The following is a 20,000-nucleotide window of genomic DNA, read 5'->3' as shown; positions in this document are numbered from 1 at the left end:
AGAACAGATTTAGGGCTTCGATGTTCCAAAAACACATTATTTTCTGAGACTGTTCATCTCTATTCACCCCCTGTCTGAAACGCTCTGTTAGAGCTCCTGTGTCTTTAAGCCCCGCCTCCCTATGAGCCCAGTGTGCTCTGAGTGGTCAGCTCACCCACTCTGTTGTGATCAGTCGGCCTCCAGAGTGGTTCCGCCCCTGTCCTGCAGTCTGCAGACAGACCCTTCTCTCCTGAGCAGCTGTAACTCCGCTGTGGCTGGTTCTCCAGTGGCGTCGGTTCTGCCGGATCAGTTTGATCCAGAGTGGAACCTGAAAGTCCGGTCAGCGTCTCTCCACACGCTGCACACACTTCATCCTCCAGTCGCCACCGTGCGCTGTGTGAGGGGGCGGAGCTCACCGGTAGGCGGGCAGTAAGGACTGTGTTACAAGATGATGTCATCCTGTAACAAAGGAGAAGGGCTGGAATTCCAAAAGGCGTTTCAGCAGCTGAGAAAAGTGGGTTCTGTGGGAGAGAGGTTCTCCCTCTGGAGGGAACGCTGAGCTTTGGGACGCTGCAGAACGTTTACATGGACGAAATGATAAATGTCAAAGTCACGTCAAAGTTTGTTTATGTAGCACTTTTCACAACAGGTGTGTCACAAAGCAACTTTACAGAAAAATCCGGGTCCGAGCCCCCATGAGCGTCGCCAGTGGCGACAGTGGCAAGGAAAAACTCCCTAAGAGAAACAGGAAGAAACACTGAGAGGAACCAAGACTCAGAAGGGGAACCCATCCTCCTCTGGACCACACCGGATAGCAAACAGGCGGAAAACTGGAAAAACAGGCGGAGCAACGGTTAATTAGATAGTCTGAGTTTATGCAGCAGCAGCAGGAGGGTCAGATCATGAGGGTGAGGTTGGTACAACGTTGTACAGTGAGAAGCTCCATGGTGGTCAAACTGGTCCAGAAGGCTGGTGAGCAGTGAGGTAAAACACATTAAAGGAAAAACAAAAAACTGGAAAAGCATAATAAAGGTCCCCTTTGGTAGAAACTTCAAATATATAAACATCGTTATGACTGGAGTGCAGCTGCTTTCTTTTAGTAACCATGTTTGTAAGTTGTAACAATGATGTTCTTCGGCGTAAGAAGTCTCTGTATTATCATTCATTTATTAATGTAATTTTTTTATTTATTCTGCTTTGAAGTTCTGCGCTGATGAACTACCTACTGGGTCCACGTAACAGCAGTCAGCTCTGCAGCTTCAGTATTACACAGTACGCCTGTGCAGAGGTACAACATTACACTGTAAACCTATGCAGAAGTACAGTATTACAGAATATGCTGGTTCAGATGTTGTACATTTTATTAGAACACTGTATATTTTATTAAGACTTCTTTCTGTTTTTTAAAGAAGAGCATGTATAAAATGTGGTGTGTGTGTGTGTGTGTGTGTGTGTGTGTGTGTGTGTGTGTGTGTAGTTGATAGGTTTGACCCCGGAGGATTTGGTGACGGTGTTGATGTGTAATCTCCATGGTAACAGCACGGTGTCAGACGAGACCTGGAAGCTCTTCATCACAAATGTCAACCCCGTCCTCGGCCCCGCCCTCGACCTGTTTACAAACACGGTAATGTAAACAACACTCACAAACAGACCTACTTTACTTGCTCTTGTTCTCTTTTATTGTTTTTATTGTTTTATAAAAGCTACAAAGACTTGGAGAACAAATTCAAGGGCAAACAGATTTAATTTAACAACGTAACATACAGTGTGATATGAAATTTAAATTAATTTCATATTAAATTAGAGTAAATTTGAGTGATTTTGATTTAAAAATATGAGCTAAATCTTCTTATATCTTTGTTTTATATTTTCAGAATAGAAAGTGAGAGAATTTTAGATAAAAAAAATATATTTGAAAATTTGGGTGAATTTTATGAGTGAAACAGAAAATGAGGAGTGAAATAAGATTAATAAATAAAAAAGCTGTGTAATGAAGTTTTGATACAAAAATGTAGTTATCTGAAATGTAAATGAAACTAATGGAAATGCAGAACTAAAATAAGATTTGACTCAAAAGGCACTTTGAGGTGAATTTTACTGAAAATAAAATCTGCAGTGATTTGAGTTTGACATTTAGAAAATGCAGAGTAAAGTTGATTTTTCTTTTCATAAAAATAAAATACAGCTTATTTCAAGAACAGACATGCAGTGATGTCATTGCGGTTCTCTCTCGGTTCTCCATAGACCCTGCCCTGGTCCCGCCCCCTGGTGGTTGTGCTGGATATGATTGGTGAAGTGACGTTAGGCACGTTCAGCTCATCCAATTACAGGAACAGTTCGTTTATTCAGCGCTGGATCCAGACGAGGCTCCGCCCCTTTTTACCTTACGCCTCACCTCGCTTCCTGTCCTGCCTGGCCAGCAAGGACTTCAGCTGTGCCTCCTTCCAGAGCGTGTGAGTAAAACTTTGATCTGACGGCTCTGATTATGGATTGTTGGAACTGATCAAATTGATCATAGCAGTGTTCAGTAAGTATATATGATGTAAAATTTAATACGCATTATTTTTAATGTATACGAGCATTTTTAGTTAATATTCAACGCTGTAAACAGTTCCTCCAGTTACATTTGTGTATTTAGAATTTTTTAATAATAATTCTGAATCAGATGAAAAATAGCTGAACTGAAATATGGTGAAATTTGAGATTGACGCACTAATTTAATTCCTAAATTCATTTGTATTTAAATTCATTTGTTCTTGTGTTTTTGCTGTAGTGTTAAGATTTTCAGTCAGCAGTTTTCTGCCATGTCCCGCGACACTAATATATACATCTGGATCGACTTCATCCAGGTCTTCCTCTCCCTCAACCAGACTGCAGGTTTGATACACAATTAATGTTGCATTAACCGTCTTTCATCTGTAAATGTACGATAGTGTTCCGGGTGGCTGTTAATGGAATTTTCCAGCGTCTCCCTGAACTTACAGAACAGAAACCCCGTCAACTCTAAACTCATGTATAATAGAAGTCAATGGGGAGATTCTTAAGCCCTTTAACCTCTGCTCGCTGACCTTGAGTTTGGAGTTTGGAGTGATGGTATTTCTGTCCTTTTTGAAGTTCAGGTTGTGCTTGTAGTAAATAGTTCGTTTACTGCGTTTGTGGTATTACTTTACAGAAGCTTCTCTGCATATATTTAATTTACACACTGCAAAAACTTGTATCTTGTCAAGTGAAATGATCTTAAATCTAGTTGATATTTCTAACATCTCCCATTTTGAGATGGTTGTGCACTTATTATATGATTATCTAGTTTATTACTAGACAAATTTTATTCGTTTTAAGTGATTTATATTAAATAAAATTATCTCATTACTGGCAGATAATGTTGCTGGTTTCAAGCTAATTTCCTACAACAAGCAAAATGTTCTGCCAATATAGTGAGATAATTTTACTTAAAAAATTACTCAAAACAAGTAAAAATGTTTGGAAATAAGTTAAACAATCTTGAATTAAGCTTATAGCAATCTCAACAGGAGAAATATTCATCACTAGATACAAGATCATTTTACTTGACCAGACATTTTTTGCAGTGCAGTTCAAACGTCCAGCCTTTAAATACAAGTTATTCCTTCTTCAGTGTGAAGAAACACATATTTAACAGAAAACTACCCAGAATCCTCCACAGCTACATCTAATCTCAGCTGTGTGAGTGTCAGTGAGTCAAAGTAGCTTCCATTCTTTTCAGGAGACTCATTTTCAGTAAATCTGCAGAAACACCTCCAAAGTTCAGTCTTAGACATTGCAGTCCTGTGTATGTGTGTGTTTACAGTTGTTTTTTGTTAGTTTTGGGAGTTTTAATTCAGTGTATTGTTTTCGTTTCTTTATTATTAGGCTGTTCTGCTGGAATGAGTAGCTCTGATTGGCTGAGCATGAATTTCGGGCCTTTCTCTGCCTTCGCGTCTCTCACTGCCCTTCAGAGACTCAACCCCAACTTCAAGCCGGTACAACATACATACAATAGACATACATGAGGGTCATTCCACACCGGCCTTCCCTGAAAAAGACGTTGTCTGGATGGCAGCATATGTTGCCAAAACATTTTTATATAGTTCAGCATTAATGGAGCCTTCACAGATGTGCACGTCACCCATGCCATGCGCACTAATGCCCCCCTATACCATCATGAATACTGGCTTTAGAACTGTGCACTGATAACAAGCTGAGTGGTCTTTAGTCCGGAGGACACAGTGTCCATGATTTCCAAAAAGAGTTTCAAATGTTGATTCGTCGGACCACAGGACACTTTTCCACTTCCCCTCAGTCCATTTTAAATGAGCTCAGGCCCAGAGAAGGTGGCAGCGTTTCTGGATCCTGTTTATATTTGTTTTTTTCTTTGCATTTTAGAGTTTTAACTTGCATTTGTGGATGCAGTGATGAACTGTTTTCACAGACAGTGGTTTCAGAAGTGTTTCTGAGCCCATGCAGTGATTTCCACTACAGAATCATGTCTGTTTTTAATGCAGTGCTGTCTGAGGGCCCAAAGATCACAGCCAGCAAACACTGGTTTTTGGCTTTGTCCCTTACATACAGAGATTTCTCCAGATGCTCTGAATCTTTTAATGATATTATGCACCGTAGATGATGAAAAGCTAAAGTTCTTTGTTATTTTTATGTTGAGAAACGTTATTCTTGAATTGTTGCACTATTTGATAGTGCAGTCTTTCACACAGTGGTAATCCCCCCCTCATCTTTACTTCTGAAAGACTCCGCCTCTCTGAGATGCCATTTTTATACCCAATCATAACTTTTGCATAAATAAGGTTTAATGTAGCGTTCTTACATTTCTTGCATTTCTTTGTATTAAAAGTTTGAAGTTACACAGGTGTTGAAATATTTGGAAATTGCATTAATGTTAAAAAAATTCAACTCAAGGTATAATTTCAAATATTGCCTTTAGAATTATAATTCATAAGTTTAGTACTACAAACTACCTACTATTATTAAATATTATTTCAAAAATAATTGAAAGATTACATTTTAAAGATGTATAAAATATTGTACAAAGTGTAGTCAGTGTATATCCTCCAGTAAATTAACCTGATAAGAGCAGTAATTCGCATAAAATTACTTTATTTCCATCAAAATGTTATTGTTAGTGTTTTGTTGTTTTTGTTGAATCTCTGACATGAACAGACAGATCATAGCTGGTGTGGAATCACCACCATACATATGCATACGCTTATTTTCTTATATATTATTTATTCTGTGTTCCTGCACTTCTATAATATACATGTGATTGATATATGTGTTTGTGTTGTGTTGTGTTGTGTAGCTGGATGTTCTGGACAGATTAACTCTGGGTCAGTTGGCTCAGGTGGCCAGCTCACCTGGTCTGCTCAGCACCCCTGCTCAGGTGGACCCGCTGATGAAGTATGTCCCAGATTCTGAGCTTTCTGTGTTCTTCTCCACTCTGTCTGCAGCACTGAGTGTAAGTTTTATTTACCATACTACCATATTATACCATATTACAATACACTACACTAAAATACACCATACCAACATATACCATACTAACACGCACCCTGCTGAATGACACTGTATTAAAATATGCCATACTAACATATATCATACTAAAATATACCATACTAACCCATACCATACTAAATAACATTACATAAATATACACTACATTAAAATATACCATACTGAATTACACTAAAATATACCATACTAAAGAACTCTACATTAAAATATACCATACTAAAGAACTCTACATTAAAATATACCATACTAAAATATACCATACTAAAGAACTCTACATTAAAATATACCATACTAAAATATACCATACTAAAGAACTCTACATTAAAATATACCATACTAAATTACACGACACTAAAGTATACCATACTAAAATATACCATACTAAAGAGCTCTACATTAAAATATACCATACTAAAATATACCATACTAAAGAACTCTACATTAAAATATACCATACCAACATATACCATACTAAATTACACTACACTAACCTATACCATACTAAAGAACACTACATTAAAATACACCATACTAAAATATACCATACTAAAGAACACTACATGAAAATATACCATACTAAATTACACTAACCTATACCATACTAAAGAACACTACATTAAAATACACCATACTAAAATATACCATACTAAATTACACTACACTAAAATATACCATACTAAATTACACTACACTAAAATATACCATACTAAAGAACTCTACATTAAAATACACCATACCAACATATACTATACTAAAATATACCATACCAACATATACCATACTAAAATATACCATACCAACATATACCATACTAAAGAACACTACATTAAATTATACCATACTAAATTACACGACACTAAAGTTTACCATACTAAATTACACTACACTAAAATATACCATACTAAATTACACTACACTAACCTATACCATACTAAAGAACTCTACATTAAAATATACCATACCAACATATACCATACTAAAATATACCATACCAACATATACCATACTAAAGAACACTACATTAAAATACACCATACTAACCTATACCGTACTAAATTATACTACACTAAAATATACCATACTAAAAATTAACACACTAAACTACACTTTACTAACGTATACCATACTAAATTACACCATACGTAAATATACCACACTAAACTACACTACACTAAATTACTCTATTCTAAGATATGCCAGACTAAACTATACTATACTAAACTACACCATACTATAAAATATACATCACCACATATTTAAAACATATGAGTACATACATGAAAAATTTAATGACCACATAAAATATCATTTTACTTCATAATTCCTAGTTCTAAGCTAAATTATAATGTATTATAATTTTATACTATATATAATATGAACTATGTTCTGTTAAAATACACCCCACAAGGGACAACACACAACAAGACAACAAGAAGGACAAAGATAGACCATACAACAATTATATAATCGGAATATTTTAGTTAATAATGTTTTACTCATTGGATTGTGGATTGTAACCCAGTAAACTCTGTGTGTTGTGTACCAGATAAGTGTATGTTTAATTGCAGATGCAGAATAATTTAGTTTAAAAAATGACTTGATGTGCCTGAAATCTGTAGAAAGCAAACTGACATGCTGATCACTTACTAGACAAACCAAAACTCTAACGATCTCGTTTTCATCTTCTGTATTTATCATATTTTCACCTGTTATGTCTTGGTCTGTAGTGTGTGTGTTTTCTAATGGACTGAATGTCTTTTAAATGTGTTGTATGATAAAAGTGTCTTATTATGATTGTGTCAGTCTCAGGGTGGGCAGCTCACTGTCGAGGTCAAGCAAGCTTTCCTGCAGCAGGTGTTAGACAGGGCGAACCTGACGGACCCTGCAGTGCCAGATGCTCAGGTGCAGGTTTGGATCAGTACCAACCTGCCCCCATTCATATCAGCCATCACACCTGCTCAGGTTCTCCAGTACTTCAGGATCGTGCAGAGCAGAACCTGCCAGATCAGCCAGCAGGCGTAAGATCTACTGTCACACACTCAATTACACGTACTTATATGTATATATAGTGATGTAATACGGCCCCTACCTGTTCTCATATGGATTATGTATATGAGTGGCTTCATGTGTTTGAACACAGGGTGGCGCTGCTGAATTCCTCCTACTCCAGTTTCAGTACTAAGACACGGGAGGCCATCTACAGTCAGATCTTCACCTCACTCCAAGGTACCGTCTACATACTTATAAACATTCCCTATCCATCCATCCATCCATCCATCCATCCATTCATCCATCCATCCATCCATCCATCCATTCATACATCCATTCATTCATCCACCCATCCATCCATCCATCCATCCATCCATCTGTCCATCCATCATCCATCTGTCCATCCATCATCCATCCATCCATCCATCCATCCATCCATCCATCATCCATATACCCATCCATCCATCCATCTGTCCATCCATCATCCATCTGTCCATCCATCATCCATCCATCCATCCATCCACCCATCCATCCATCCATCCATCCATCCATCTGTCCATCCATCATCCATCTGTCCATCCATCATCCATCCATCCATCCATCCATCCATCCATCCATCCATTCTACCATCAGTCCATCCTGCACTGTATTAAAATACATTCATCTATGCATAGTCATTCATTTCCATCCTTCATTTGAGCTTTAAGCCATCCATCTATCCACCCATCCATAAAACCATTTACCCCCCATCCATGCTTCCAATAATCTATTGTTGATTCATTAATTCAGTTCATCTCTTCATCCATCCATCTCTCTGCTTGTGTCCTACAGTCCCTGAGCCACTGCGCTGCTATCTTAGTGGGAGTTTCTACTCATATCTGCAGTCGTCCTTCATGAGTTTCCAGTTCCCTTCACTCCCTGACTTCCTGTCCCTCATGCCTCCCGCCCGTCTACCAGAGGTAAGAGCAGCTGTCAATCAAACAGCTCAACCATCACAATCAGCTAAGTTACACAGCACAAGCCAAAGGGGGCTAAGGTACAGGGGTCTCCATCCTCATCTTGGCCGCTGCAGCTCCATTATGAGGTGGACAACACTGACTCCTGGTTAAGCAGTGCTGTGTTAGTGTTGAGTTTATTGTTGATGAATCAGTCATTGATCAGTGTGTTTCGTCTCTCTGCTGTGTAGCTGCTGAACTCCATTTCTACAGCTGAGCTCTACAGCTTCCTCAGTCGAACCAGCACCATCAACAACCAGACACAGCTCTGTGAGATCTTCAACAACTACCAGAGGACGCCAGAGTACCTGCAGAACGTAAGGCAGCAGTACACGATAGCAGATACTGAATAATTAAAGCAGATACTGAATAATTAAAGCAGATACTGGATAATTCATAGTAGATACTGGATAATTCATAGTAGATACTGAACAATTCATAGTAGATACTGAACAATTCATAGTAGATACTGAACAATTCATAAATGATACTGAATAATTCATAGGAGATAGTGAATAATTAAAGCAGATGCTGAATAATTAAAGCAGATACTGAATAGTTCATAGTACATACTGAACAATTAAAGCAGATACTGAATAATTCATAGTAGATACTGAATAATTAAAGCAGATACTGGATAATTCATAGTAGATACTGGATAATTCATAGTAGATACTGAACAATTCATAAATGATACTGAATAATTCATAGGAGATAGTGAATAATTAAAGCAGATGCTGAATAATTAAAGCAAATACTGAATAATTCATAGTAGATACTGAACAATTAAAGCAGATTCTGGATAATTCATAGTAGATACTGAATAATTCATAGTAGATACTGAATAATTAAAGCAGATACTGAATAGTTCATAGTACATACTGAACAATTAAAGCAGATACTGGATAATTCATAGTAGATACTGAATAATTCATAGTAGATACTGTATAATTCATAGGAGATACTGAATAAAGCAGATACTGAATAATTGATAGGAGATACTGAATAATTCATAGTAGATACTGAATAATTAAAGCAGATACTGAATAGTTCATAGTACATACTGAACAATTAAAGCAGATACTGAATAATTCATAGTAGATACTGAACAATTAAAGCAGATACTGGATAATTCATAGTAGATACTGTATAATTCATAGGAGATACTGAATAAAGCAGATACTGAATAATTGATAGGAGATACTGAATAATTCATAGTAGATACTGAATAATTCATAGTAGATACTGTATAATTCATAGGAGATACTGAATAAAGCAGATACTGAATAATTGATAGGAGATACTGAATAATTCATAGTAGATACTGAATAATTAAAGTAGATACTGAATAATTAAAGCAGATACTGATAATTCATAGTAGATACTGAACAATTAAAGCAGATACTGGATAATTCATAGTAGATACTGAACAATTAAAGTAGATATTGAATAATTTAAAGTAAATACTGAATAATGAATAGTAGATACTAAATAACAAGCTTGAAGTTTATTTATACAGCACCTTTCATACACTGCAATTATTCAAAGAGCTTGAAAAATGATGAAATGCTAAGATAATTCAAATTAAATTTTAAAAAGTAACAAGGTAAAGGAGAGAAGAAATTAAAAACATGTGACCTTAAAAGACTGTAAATGAATAATGAAATTAAAAATAAGACTAAAAATGAAAAGATGATAATAGTGCCGTTAGAGGAGAGAAGTGCAGTAGAGCTAACGGTGTTTAAACTGAGCTGAAAGCTGCTCTAACAGGTTGGTTTTCATGCTGCAGCACATTTTGCTCATGAATAGTGTAGCTGTGCTGTCAATGTTTAGTGAGGTCCACATTTCAGTAAAAACACAGCAATGATCTGACAGAGTGACGTCCTTAACAGTGGCTGATATGGTGAGACCCTTTGAGATAACCACATCCAGAGTGGGCCATAACAGTGTGATGATCAAAAAGAACAAAATGATCAAAATCAGTGGAAATGAAAGATTACGATTTACACATTACTGGTAATATTTTTGGTGCCTCTTTCAGAACCACACAAAGATACTCAAAGGACGTGAAATGAGTAAATGATAACTGCATTGGACAAAATTATCAAATAGAGCAGCTACACATCCACCTTTCTTAAGAAACGAGATATCTATGAAGTTTGGTGGAGCCGACTCAGTACGCTTTCAGCACTACATTCATTTAACCGTGTTTCTGTTAAAAACATCAAATCAAGCCCACGGCCTGTAATACAACCATTAATCAAACAGGACCTGTGGGGGATCTAATATTAAGAAAAGCTCAGTGACCTGCGGACTTTGCTCCAGAAGCTGTGAACCACATTTTACATACTGCAGATTGGATACATTCACATAATCTGACAGGGTCTCCCTGTTCTGTCTGTTTCAGTTAAGTACTGAAATGGGAGAGATTAGAGCTTGTTTTGAAAACATGCACTGCTGACATCATCACTGTCGCAGCACAGACCCAAAAGTATCAGTTTCCCAGATTACTTGAAGATGAGGTGACCACCTAATAGACTAATAGAATTGTATTTCCCTCTGTTTCTCTGTGCAGGAGCCAGTTGTATCTGCAGCTGTGGGCAGACAGACGTTGGGGTGCGTTTGGTCTCGTGCTCTCAGCGCCTCGTCTCAGGATGAGGTGGCTCAGTGGTTTAATGTCAGACTGGCTCAGTACCTGCCCTTCCTCAGCTCTCAGCTCATCAGCCCCACCCAGCTCAGTGGTGCCTCCTGCCTTGCCTTCCGCAAGTTGTACGTAAACAGAAAGTGTTGCTCTGTTTGATTATCTATGAAATGACAATGTGTTGCATGTAACTTTAATAGTTGACGAGTTGCTGTATGCAATTTTAAATTTGCACAGAAATTAAGTTGCAGGCAACTCATAGTGTGCAACGTTTTAGTGTGTAAAGCTGTAAAAATTACATTACAGTCCAAGAAATCTTAAAGCAACTATAACCTTGCATGAAGTAAACATTTCTGCACTTTTAAGAGCTAAAGACTGTAAGATGTTTTAAAGCCAGAGCAGTTGTTGTTCCTAAATGTGTAGCTGTACACATGCATTTACATGCACTCACTAATCCAATCATTATCAGATTTCTGCAGTTATCCGATTATTCAAATGGTCCTGTAAACACCATACTCTGATCTAGAAATCTGATTAAGAAATCTGATGAAGAGGCTGAATTTTAGCTCAGTAATCAGATTTCTCAGTGCATGTAAACTCACTCTGATTTCTTTCGGATTTCTCAGAGTGAGCATGTGCGAAAACAGACGGCAGTACTGGAAATAAGCGAGCAGCGTCACCGCGAGACGCTTCTAGATGATAAAAGTAACGCGGTGCATTGGTGCTGAGCTTTATGTTACGTTTACGCCACATCTGATTCTGTGAGTTTATTGGCTGGTTGCGAAGCAGAAATCTGATTACTGTCTGACTCATGTAGACCTGGAGTTTCACATTATCTGTGCATGTAAACTTGTTGATCGGATCACTGACAGAATCTGATTTTCTGCAGTTATCAGATTATTAAGTGCATGTAAAGGCAAGTTTAACCAGAATCAGATTGGAGAATTCTCCATTGCTGTGGAATAACGTGGTGTGTAAAACCTTAGCAACCACCTGGGACACCTGTAGAAACCTGTGAGAATCTTCCTGTTTTCTTTCCAGTGTGTCAGTGATGGGGAACTATAACTACAACAGTGTAGATTTCACCCAGCAGGACGTCTACAACACCATCCAGGCTTACCTGAGTACAGGTACGTCTCTGATTCCCCGATTCTGCAATTAAATATAATTAATTTGTGTGATAATTATTTTACATATACACAGCAGAATTTCTGTAGTGCATTGTCTATTTATGTGATGGCTAATTCTTTAGAGTAGTTTTAGCTGTGCTCATTAGCTAGCAGTGTCAGCTGTCTAGCTAACTATGTTAGCATATTGCTTTAGGAAACCTCAGCTATGCTACAGTAATTAGCATTGTAAGCTATAGTGTTAGCTAGCTAGCAATGTAATCAAATCTCTCAGAGTAGGCCTAACTAAGCTATGCTACAGTAGCTAGCAGTGTAAGCTACAGTGCTAACTTAGCTATCAAAGCTTGGATCAGCTCACATCTATTAGTTTAGGTCTCTGGTCTCTGAGGGAAACTGTAATCAATCCATTCATGTACATACTTTTATTCAGAATGAGTGTCAGTGATTCATAATACATGTGGATCTGATTGATGTCTGTGCTCCTGTAGGCTCCACCCCCAAATGCTACAACTCCTCAGACCCAGTGCTGAGCTCCACCTCCTGGTTCGTGGACTACATTGGGGTCTTCATCACCTTCATCAGCGTTAATGACCTGGTGATGTTTGGAGGCACAGCGGTGAGAAGATCCGCTCTATAGTTCTTACACTGTCAAAGTGAAGGTCCCGTCAGAGTTCTTCCCTTAAACCTTTCTGACATTTTAATGTTTATTGAGATTAAGAAAAACATACACGTTAATTAGGAGAGACTACAGTCAGAGAAAAGGGAAAAATGGAAGGAAAATTCGTGTGATGTCTGGTAGCAAACTTGTTTTTTCTTACCAGTTCACAAGAAAGAGAATACTTTAAAAAAATAAACAACATTCTTATTGATTTTGACTTTTTGTTTGCATTTGTTGAAATGATTATAGTGTTTTACTGGCAAAACACAGTTATTGGCCAGATATGTACGTATATATGGATGATTCTACTGAACTGATACTTTACGATAACTTTACGATATTTCAGTAGTGTCTGTTTCAGTAGTGACTGTGTCAGTAGTGTCTGTTTCAGTAGTGACTGTTTCGGTAGTGTCTGTTTCGGTAGTGACTGTTTTGGTAGTGACTGTTTAGTAGTAACTGTTTGAGTAGTGTCTGTTTTCAGTAGTGACTGTTTTGGTAGTGACTGTTTCAGTAGTGACTCTTTGAGTAGTGTCTGTTTCGGTAGTGTCTGTTTCAGTAGTGTCTGTTTCAGTAGTGACTGTTTCGTAGTGACTGTTTCGTAGTGACTGTTTCAGTATGACTGAGTAGTGTCTGTTTTCAGTAGTGACTGTTTCAGTAGTGTTTGTTTCAGCTGTTTCAGTAGTGTTTCTTTCAGTAGTGACTGTTTCGGTAGTGTCTGTTTCAGTAGTGTCTGTTTCAGTAGCGTCTGTTTCAGTAGTGACTGTGTCAGTAGTGACTGTTTCAGTAGTGACTGTTTCAGTAGTGACTGTTTCAGTAGTGTCTGTTTCAGTAGTGTCTGTTTCAGTAGTCACTGTTTCAGTAGTGACTGTTTCAGTAGTGTCTGTTTCAGTAGTGTCTGTTTCAGTAGTGACTGTTTCAGTAACATCTGTTTCAGTAGTGACTGTTTCAGTAGCGTCTGTTTCAGTAGTGTCTGTTTCAGTAGTGACTGTTTCAGTAGTGACTGTTTCAGTAGTCACTGTTTCAGTAGTGTCTGTTTCAGTAGTGACTGTTTCAGTAGTGACTGTTTCAGATAATTTTGTCTTTTCAGCTGAGTGTACTGTTTCAGTAGTGTCTGTTTCAGTAGTGGCTGTGTCAGTAGTGTCTGTTTCAGTAGTGACTGTTTCGGTAGTGTCTGTTTCGGTAGTGACTGTTTTGGTAGTGACTGTTTCAGTAGTAACTGTTTGAGTAGTGTCTGTTTTCAGTAGTGACTGTTTTGGTAGTGACTGTTTCAGTAGTGACTCTTTGAGTAGTGTCTGTTTCGGTAGTGGCTGTTTCAGTAGTGTTTCAGTACTGTTTCAGTAGCGTCTGTTTCAGTAGTGTCTGTTTCAGTAGTCACTGTTTCAGTAGTGACTGTTTCAGTAGTAACTGTTTCAGTAGTGTCTGTTTCAGTAGTGACTGTTTCAGTAGTGACTGTTTCAGTAGCATCTGTTTCAGTAGTGACTGTTTCAGTAGCGTCTGTTTCAGTAGTGTCTGTTTCAGTAGTCACTGTTTCAGTAGTGACTGTTTCAGTAGTCACTGTTTCAGTAGTGACTGTTTCAGTAGTAACTGTTTCAGTAGTGACTGTTTCAGTGATAATTTTAGCTCATTTTGAGCTCAGAAACTGAACTGATACTTTACGATAACTTTACGATATTTCAGTAGTGTCTGTTTCAGTAGTGGCTGTGTCAGTAGTGTCTGTTTCAGTAGTGACTGTTTCGGTAGTGTCTGTTTCGGTAGTGACTGTTTTGGTAGTGACTGTTTCAGTAGTAACTGTTTGAGTAGTGTCTGTTTTAGTAGTGACTGTTTTGGTAGTGACTGTTTCAGTAGTGACTCTTTGAGTAGTGTCTGTTTCGGTAGTGGCTGTTTCAGTAGTGTCTCTTTCAGTAGTGACTGTTTTGGTAGTGACTGTTTCAGTAATGACTGAGTAGTGTCTGTTTTAGTAGTGACTGTTTCAGTAGTGTTTGTTTCAGCTGTTTCAGTAGTGTTTCTTTCAGTAGTGACTGTTTCGGTAGTGTCTGTTTCAGTAGTGTCTGTTTCAGTAGCGTCTGTTTCAGTAGTGTCTGTTTCAGTAGTCACTGTTTCAGTAGTGACTGTTTCAGTAGTCACTGTTTCAGTAGTGACTGTTTCAGTAGTAACTGTTTCAGTAGTGACTGTTTCAGTGATAATTTTAGCTCATTTTGAGCTCAGAAACTGAACTGATACTTTACGATAACTTTACGATATTTCAGTAGTGTCTGTTTCAGTAGTGACTGTGTCAGTAGTGACTGTCTCAGTAGTGTCTGTTTCAGTAATGTCTGTTTCAGTAGTGACTGTTTCAGTAGTGTCTGTTTCAGTAGTGACTGTTTCGGTAGTGACTGTTTCAGTAGTGACTGAGTAGTGTCTGTTTTAGTAGTGACTGTTTCAGTAGCATCTGTTTCAGCTGTTTCAGTAGTGTTTGTTTCAGTAGTGTCTGTTTCAGTAGTGGCTGTGTCAGTAGTGTCTGTTTCAGTAGTGACTGTATCAGTAGTGACTGTTTCAGTAGTGTCTGTTTCAGTAGTGTCTGTTTTAGTAGTGACTATCAGTAGTGTCTGTTTCAGTAGTGTCTGTTTCAGTAGTGACTGTTTCAGTAGTGACTGTTTCAGTAGTGTCTGTTTCAGCTGTTTCAGTAGTGTTTCTTTCAGTAGTGTCTGTTTCAGTAGTGTCTGTTTCAGTAGTGTCTGTTTCGGTAGTGACTGTGTCAGTAGTGTCTGTTTCAGTAGTGACTGTTTCAGTAGTGTCTGTTTCAGTAGTGTTTGTTTCAGCTGTTTCAGTAGTGTTTCTTTCAGTAGTGTCTGTTTCAGTAGTGGCTGTGTCAGTAGTGTCTGTTTCAGTAGTGACTGTTTCGGTAGTGTCTGTTTCGGTAGTGACTGTTTTGGTAGTGACTGTTTCAGTAGTAACTGTTTGAGTAGTGTCTGTTTTAGTAGTGACTGTTTTGGTAGTGACTGTTTCAGTAGTGACTCTTTGAGTAGTGTCTGTTTCGGTAGTGGCTGTTTCAGTAGTGTCTCTTTCAGTAGTGACTGTTTTGGTAGTGACTGTTTCAGTAATGACTGAGTAGTGTCTGTTTTAGTAGTGACTGTTTCAGTAGTGTTTGTTTCAGCTGTTTCAGTAGTGTTTCTTTCAGTAGTGACTGTTTCGGTAGTGTCTGTTTCAGTAGTGTCTGTTTCAGTAGCGTCTGTTTCAGTAGTGACTGTGTCAGTAGTGACTGTTTCAGTAGTGACTGTTTCAGTAGTGACTGTTTCAGTAGCGTCTGTTTCAGTAGTGTCTGTTTCAGTAGTCACTGTTTCAGTAGTGACTGTTTCAGTAGTAACTGTTTCAGTAGTGTCTGTTTCAGTAGTGTCTGTTTCAGTAGTGACTGTTTCAGTAGTGACTGTTTCAGTAGCGACTGTTTCAGTAGTGACTGTTTCAGTAGCGTCTGTTTCAGTAGTGTCTGTTTCAGTAGTCACTGTTTCAGTAGTGACTGTTTCAGTAGTCACTGTTTCAGTAGTGACTGTTTCAGTAGTAACTGTTTCAGTAGTGACTGTTTCAGTGATAATTTTAGCTCATTTTGAGCTCAGAAACTCAGCAGTTCATGACCAGCAAACACAGCTCTGAACAGCTGTTCACACAGAAAATCATCATATTTATCATTAAAACACTAAAAAGTGCTGAACTGCAGAAAATATGATGATTCTTAATGTTCCACACTGATTTTCAGACTTTGGGACTCATTTACTTCAAAACAATGGGATCTAACTGCTCACCATGTGGCCATGAGGGACAGGGTTGCAGCCTCACGTCCTGCTCTGAAATGCAGGGGCGTGGCCATGTACACATACATATCAGCATTTTCAAAAACATTGGGATGCTTTGCTGTAAAAACAGAATGCAATGGTGTGCAAAATAATGTATACCCTATATTTAATTTAATAAATGCAGAGGGGTTTACCACTCTGTGAAAGTCTGCACTGGCAAATGTTTTTCAAAGTAAATAGCAAAGAACTTAATTATGTTTCATAATAATAATATATATTTATAAACATATAAGAAATGGCCCAAATTTCTGTTTTTCGTTGATATATATATATATATATATATATATATATATATATATATATATATGTGTATATATATATATATATATATATATATATATATATATATATATATGTGTATATATATATATATATATATATATATATGTATATATATATATGGGTGTCTCTGGTCAAATTCCATGTTGTTGTCGATTTTCTAATTGTATTTAGGTTAACATGTCCTCTCTAAACAGCTCAATCCTGAGTACAGTAACGGTTCTACAAATCATGTAAAGAATGGTTTCTTTCGGCAAAACAGGACAGTAACTTTCCATCAAATTCATAATAAAATACAGTAAGTGGTACTGAATGGCAGTTTAGAGTCCTTTCCACACAATTTCTCCACTTGTTTCACTGAACTATGAGATTGAAATCATTTGTATAGCACTGCAGCTAAATGAAGGGTTAACTGATGCTGCAGATCCGTGCAGTGAGGGAGTGTTTTAACCCGATGATTGATTTTTTAAACTTTTTTTGTGTTTATAGAATTTATATTTATTTATTTTATTTTGTGGTTTTGTATTTTGTAGTTCTATTTTTATTTTTCTTTATTTTTATTATGTTATTATAAAATTACATGACTTTGGACATGCTGACCTTTGTCTGCTAATAATGACTGTTAGTGTCGGTCGCTGCAGTGTGGGACTGCTTTAATCTGATCACAGTGAACTGAATGAGGTTTTTTTACTGTTCCAGCTGGAGATCTTTACAGTGGACCTGAAGAATCTGCAGCTCTTCAGCGAATTCTCCGTCCCTTCCAACGTCACGGCGTTGTACGTGCAGCTGCTGTACGAGTTCAGCCCCTCCTTCAGCGCCACCCTGTGAGTTACATTATAGCTCATTACAGAGATCTTTAAGCATCCTGGCTTTATTTTTTAAAGACCTCTCCTTTATTTAACCATTCAGTTTGAACAATAGATTAGAATGGGGCAAAGATTATAACGTACACTTTCTGTCTGGCACAGGATGCTGGGTAATATGCAAATCAACTGGAGTTTGTCCAGAAAAACGCCCCACTGTAAACTGCTGTTTACAGTGTGTTCTATGCTGTCTATGCATAACATAATCATCATTATAAAAGATATAGTAATATTGCAACGAGCCCACAAGGTGATAATATTCTAATGGTGTTACTGGGATGGAAAATGTGAGCACTTTGAACTTTGTAATTAAGTGTACATCGCAGTATTAATCAAACTTACAGATGAAATCATCTCTCAAAATGGACACATAATTGTGTTGTATAAGGTTTTGTTTATTTGCTTCTTTGTTTACATTTGGTTTGTTTATGTCTGTTTGTGTTTGTGTTTGTGTGTAGGCTGCCCCCACTCTTCCGCTGCTCTGCACCTGCCGCTGCGTTTATGGCCCTCAACAGCAGTCAAGCAACGAGCATTGCAGAATCACTGAAGCTGCTCTGCACTGACATAGACCCCACTGTACGTATTTACATACACCATAGACCCCACTGTACGTATTCACACACACCATAGACCCCACTGTACGTATTTACATACACCATAGACCCCACTGTACGTATTTACACACACTATAGACCCCACTGTACGTATTTACACACACTATAGACCCCACTGTACGTATTTACACACACCATAGACCCCACTGTACGTATTTACACACACTATAGACCCCACTGTACGTATTTACACACACTATAGACCCCACTGTACGTATTTACACACACCATAGACCCCACTGTACGTATTCACACACACTATAGACCCCACTGTACGTATTTACATACACCATAGACCCCACTGTACGTATTTACACACACCATAGACCCCACTGTACGTATTCACACACACTATAGACCCCACTGTACGTATTACATACACCATAGACCCCACTGTACGTATTTACACACACTATAGACCCCACTGTACGTATTTACACACACTATAGACCCCACTGTACGTATTACACACACCATAGACCCCACTGTACGTATTTACACACACTATAGACCCCACTGTACGTATTTACACACACTATAGACCCCACTGTACGTATTTACACACACTATAGACCCCACTGTACGTATTTACATACACCATAGACCCCACTGTACGTATTCACACACACCGTAGACCCCACTGTACGTATTTACACACACTGTAGACCCCACTGTACGTATTTACACACACTATAGACCCCACTGTACGTATTCACACACACTATAGACCCCACTGTACGTATTCACACACACTATAGACCCCACTGTACGTATTTACACACACTATAGACCCCACTGTACGTATTTACACACACTATAGACCCCACTGTACGTATTCACACACACCATAGACCCCACTGTACGTATTTACACACACTATAGACCCCACTGTACGTATTCACACACACCATAGACCCCACTGTACGTATTTACACACACTATAGACCCCACTGTACGTATTTACACACACTACAGACCCCACTGTACGTATGTACACACACTATAGACCCCACTGTACGTATTTACACACACCATAGACCCTACTGTACGTATTTACACACACCATAGACCCTACTGTACGTATTTACACACACCATAGACCCCACTGTACGTATTTACACACACTATAGACCCCACTGTACGTATTTACACACACTATAGACCCCACTGTACATATTTCCACACACCATAGACCCCACTGTACGTATTTACACACACCATAGACCCTACTGTACTTATTTACACACTATAGACCCCACTGTACGTATTTACACACACTATAGACCCCACTGTACATATTTCCACACACTATAGACCCCACTGTACGTATTTCCACACACTATAGACCCCACTGTACATATTTACACACACTATAGACCCCACTATATGTATTTACACACACTATAGACCCTACTGTACTTATTTACACACACCATAGACCCCACTGTACATATTTACACACACCATAGACCCCACTGTACGTATTC

The 20,000-nt window shown here is 38.0% G+C and overlaps 1 protein-coding gene across 1 annotated transcript in view; it reads left to right on the top strand.

Moving 5' to 3' along the window:
- Nucleotides 1-20,000, top strand: part of LOC118797672 — a gene marked incomplete at its 3' end in the record, with an annotated part of 103,295 nt that overhangs the window by 75,983 nt on the left and 7,312 nt on the right. Inside the window, exons 67-81 of the mRNA XM_036556948.1 lie at nt 1,183-1,267; nt 1,457-1,603; nt 2,224-2,432; nt 2,753-2,856; nt 3,868-3,977; nt 5,309-5,464; nt 7,324-7,538; nt 7,661-7,746; nt 8,341-8,468; nt 8,696-8,821; nt 11,080-11,273; nt 12,187-12,275; nt 12,761-12,888; nt 17,736-17,860; nt 18,358-18,475. Coding sequence (XP_036412841.1) covers nt 1,183-1,267; nt 1,457-1,603; nt 2,224-2,432; nt 2,753-2,856; nt 3,868-3,977; nt 5,309-5,464; nt 7,324-7,538; nt 7,661-7,746; nt 8,341-8,468; nt 8,696-8,821; nt 11,080-11,273; nt 12,187-12,275; nt 12,761-12,888; nt 17,736-17,860; nt 18,358-18,475 — 2,020 coding nt within the window. The remainder of the gene's footprint in view (nt 1-1,182; nt 1,268-1,456; nt 1,604-2,223; nt 2,433-2,752; nt 2,857-3,867; nt 3,978-5,308; nt 5,465-7,323; nt 7,539-7,660; nt 7,747-8,340; nt 8,469-8,695; nt 8,822-11,079; nt 11,274-12,186; nt 12,276-12,760; nt 12,889-17,735; nt 17,861-18,357; nt 18,476-20,000) is intronic.

The sequence above is a fragment of the Colossoma macropomum genome, unplaced genomic scaffold (assembly GCF_904425465.1).
Source record: "Colossoma macropomum unplaced genomic scaffold, Colossoma_macropomum, whole genome shotgun sequence".
In the NCBI taxonomy this organism is placed as follows: domain Eukaryota; kingdom Metazoa; phylum Chordata; class Actinopteri; order Characiformes; family Serrasalmidae; genus Colossoma; species Colossoma macropomum.
Note: the sequence above shows the minus strand (reverse complement) of the source record. Positions and strands in the feature narration are given on the sequence as shown.